Here is a 1,919-nt window from a genome sequence, read left to right on the forward strand (position 1 = left end):
TAACAGAGCAGGCAGGAGGGGCAGAGGACGGGGAGAAGAGCGGTGGACTTATTTCTAACTTTATCTGACTTATTTAATTTTATTTTTATTGTTTTTATCGTCCTGCAGGCTCTGAGAGAAAATTAATTTGAAGCAGAGTTTTTAAAATAAAAATCGTTAGATTACTCTAAAGCAAAATGAGAGAAAATCTGTGTCAATTACAGACATTCTGTTCACGGTTTCAAACTTATACTTACTAAGGGCCACATGAGTGTTGTAGTGGCCCTCAAAGGGCCATTTGTAATTAACTTCAACGTTACATTTATAACTTTCAATAAACAAAACATCACGTTCCTCATCTTATTGCTATGGCYGAGCACTGCTAACAAACAATTACTGAGCTCTACGTGGTTTTTCCTGCATAGAAACAGTGTTTTAACACTGTGTGTTCTAAACAATGAAAAGTACTACGTGTACGACTGAGTAAATGTGAAATAAATAAAACAGAAATACTATTAAAATTAAAAATAGGAGAGTTTTTTTTACTGATGAGATATGGGAAGTCTTGAATTCTGGGAACAGGGAGTTTTCACTGTGGGTGGAGTTTAAATTTACAACTTGTTAGTGGGAAAGTCCTACTTCTCATTACATCTAGGACGCAGCAAAAATAACCGACAAAAATGCAGGGAAATTGAGATTTTAGTTGACAAATTTATACTACTTTTGAACCCCGTGCAGCTCCACCTAGTGGTAGGATGCCATTATTTTGCACATAAAATAATCAACATGCATTATGGGAGATAGTACYATGCTTTAGAGCAGTGTTTGCTTATTTTAATGCATTGAGTTAATAAATCTCTGAAGCTCTTGTGGGCCACATGAAATGCTGTGGCGAGCCACATTTGGCCCATGGGTGGGGTAGTTTTGACATGTGTAGTCTAAATCAGACCCCATGCATGTAGAAAAGTCTGTCTGGRTCTTTGTTTTAGAGGATCAAAGTGAGATTGAACTGAACTCCATTTATTCGTAGCCRGGCTGATGCCTTTAGACTGTTTGAATTTAGAAAGGTGCAGAGTGGCTGATGGGACTTAATGTGCAAATGTGCAAGTCTCGTGTGTTTTACTGCTGTATCGACCGGTGTGGACTTGTTTCTCTTACACTGGAGCTGGAGTGATAAGACAGGGTGCCATTGTTGGTCAGAGTGACATATTTCTTCTTCCACTCCTTATTCAGAGAGCTCCCACTTCTCTTCCACAGGGTGCCCTGTTGAAAACATCAGAGGTCAGATCWCACATCAGTCTGACTAAATATAGAGCCACAAGCTGCAGTGAACAGAGTTGGACAACAAAGGCTGAGAGCGTTTCTATAAATAACACACCCCAGAAAAAGGTTTWTTATGTCAGAAAGAAAAAAAATAGATATTTGCTGAGTCAGCTTTTACACCACACCCTGTTTGGTGTTTCTTCTGTGTGTTTTTAATAAAAAATAGCCTACTTCTGCAAACTTGCTGCTGTTTGAACTATTCATTCAGTGTAGCTCATGTTAATTATTTTTACAATTATTTTATTAATCTTTTTTAAATACATTGAAATGACATTAATTTATTTAAAACATCGTTTCCTGAGAACTACTGTATTTCAACAAAATTGTTTCTTTAGTTTTCTCATGAACTGTTCAGCTTTTGAAAGATGTTCTGTAAAACAGTTTTTGTTTGTGGCTTAGTTAATTTTAGCTTGTAACTAAAGTTTGAATATTTTTTGCTTTTAGCTATCAAGCCACATTTAGTGCTCCACCACTCTTTTGCTTATTGTAGCTTTTAGCTTTGGGTTTGCTCATTTTAGCTTTCAACTATTATTTAGACAAATTTAGCCCGTAGTTACAGTTTAGCTACTTTTACTTTTGAGCTACATTTTCCTTTATTTTAGCATTTAGCTAAATGC

General features: G+C 36.3%; 1 protein-coding gene across 1 annotated transcript in view; it reads right to left on the reverse strand.

Moving 5' to 3' along the window:
- agap2 (ArfGAP with GTPase domain, ankyrin repeat and PH domain 2) overlaps window positions 1–1,919 on the reverse strand; it is a gene marked incomplete in the record, with an annotated part of 53,672 nt that overhangs the window by 24,075 nt on the left and 27,678 nt on the right. Inside the window, 1 exon segment of the mRNA XM_014022542.1 lies at window positions 1,138–1,242. Coding sequence (XP_013877996.1) covers window positions 1,138–1,242 — 105 coding nt within the window.

Source organism: Austrofundulus limnaeus, unplaced genomic scaffold (genome assembly GCF_001266775.1).
Source record: "Austrofundulus limnaeus strain Quisiro unplaced genomic scaffold, Austrofundulus_limnaeus-1.0 Scaffold335, whole genome shotgun sequence".
Taxonomy (NCBI): Eukaryota; Metazoa; Chordata; class Actinopteri; order Cyprinodontiformes; family Rivulidae; genus Austrofundulus; species Austrofundulus limnaeus.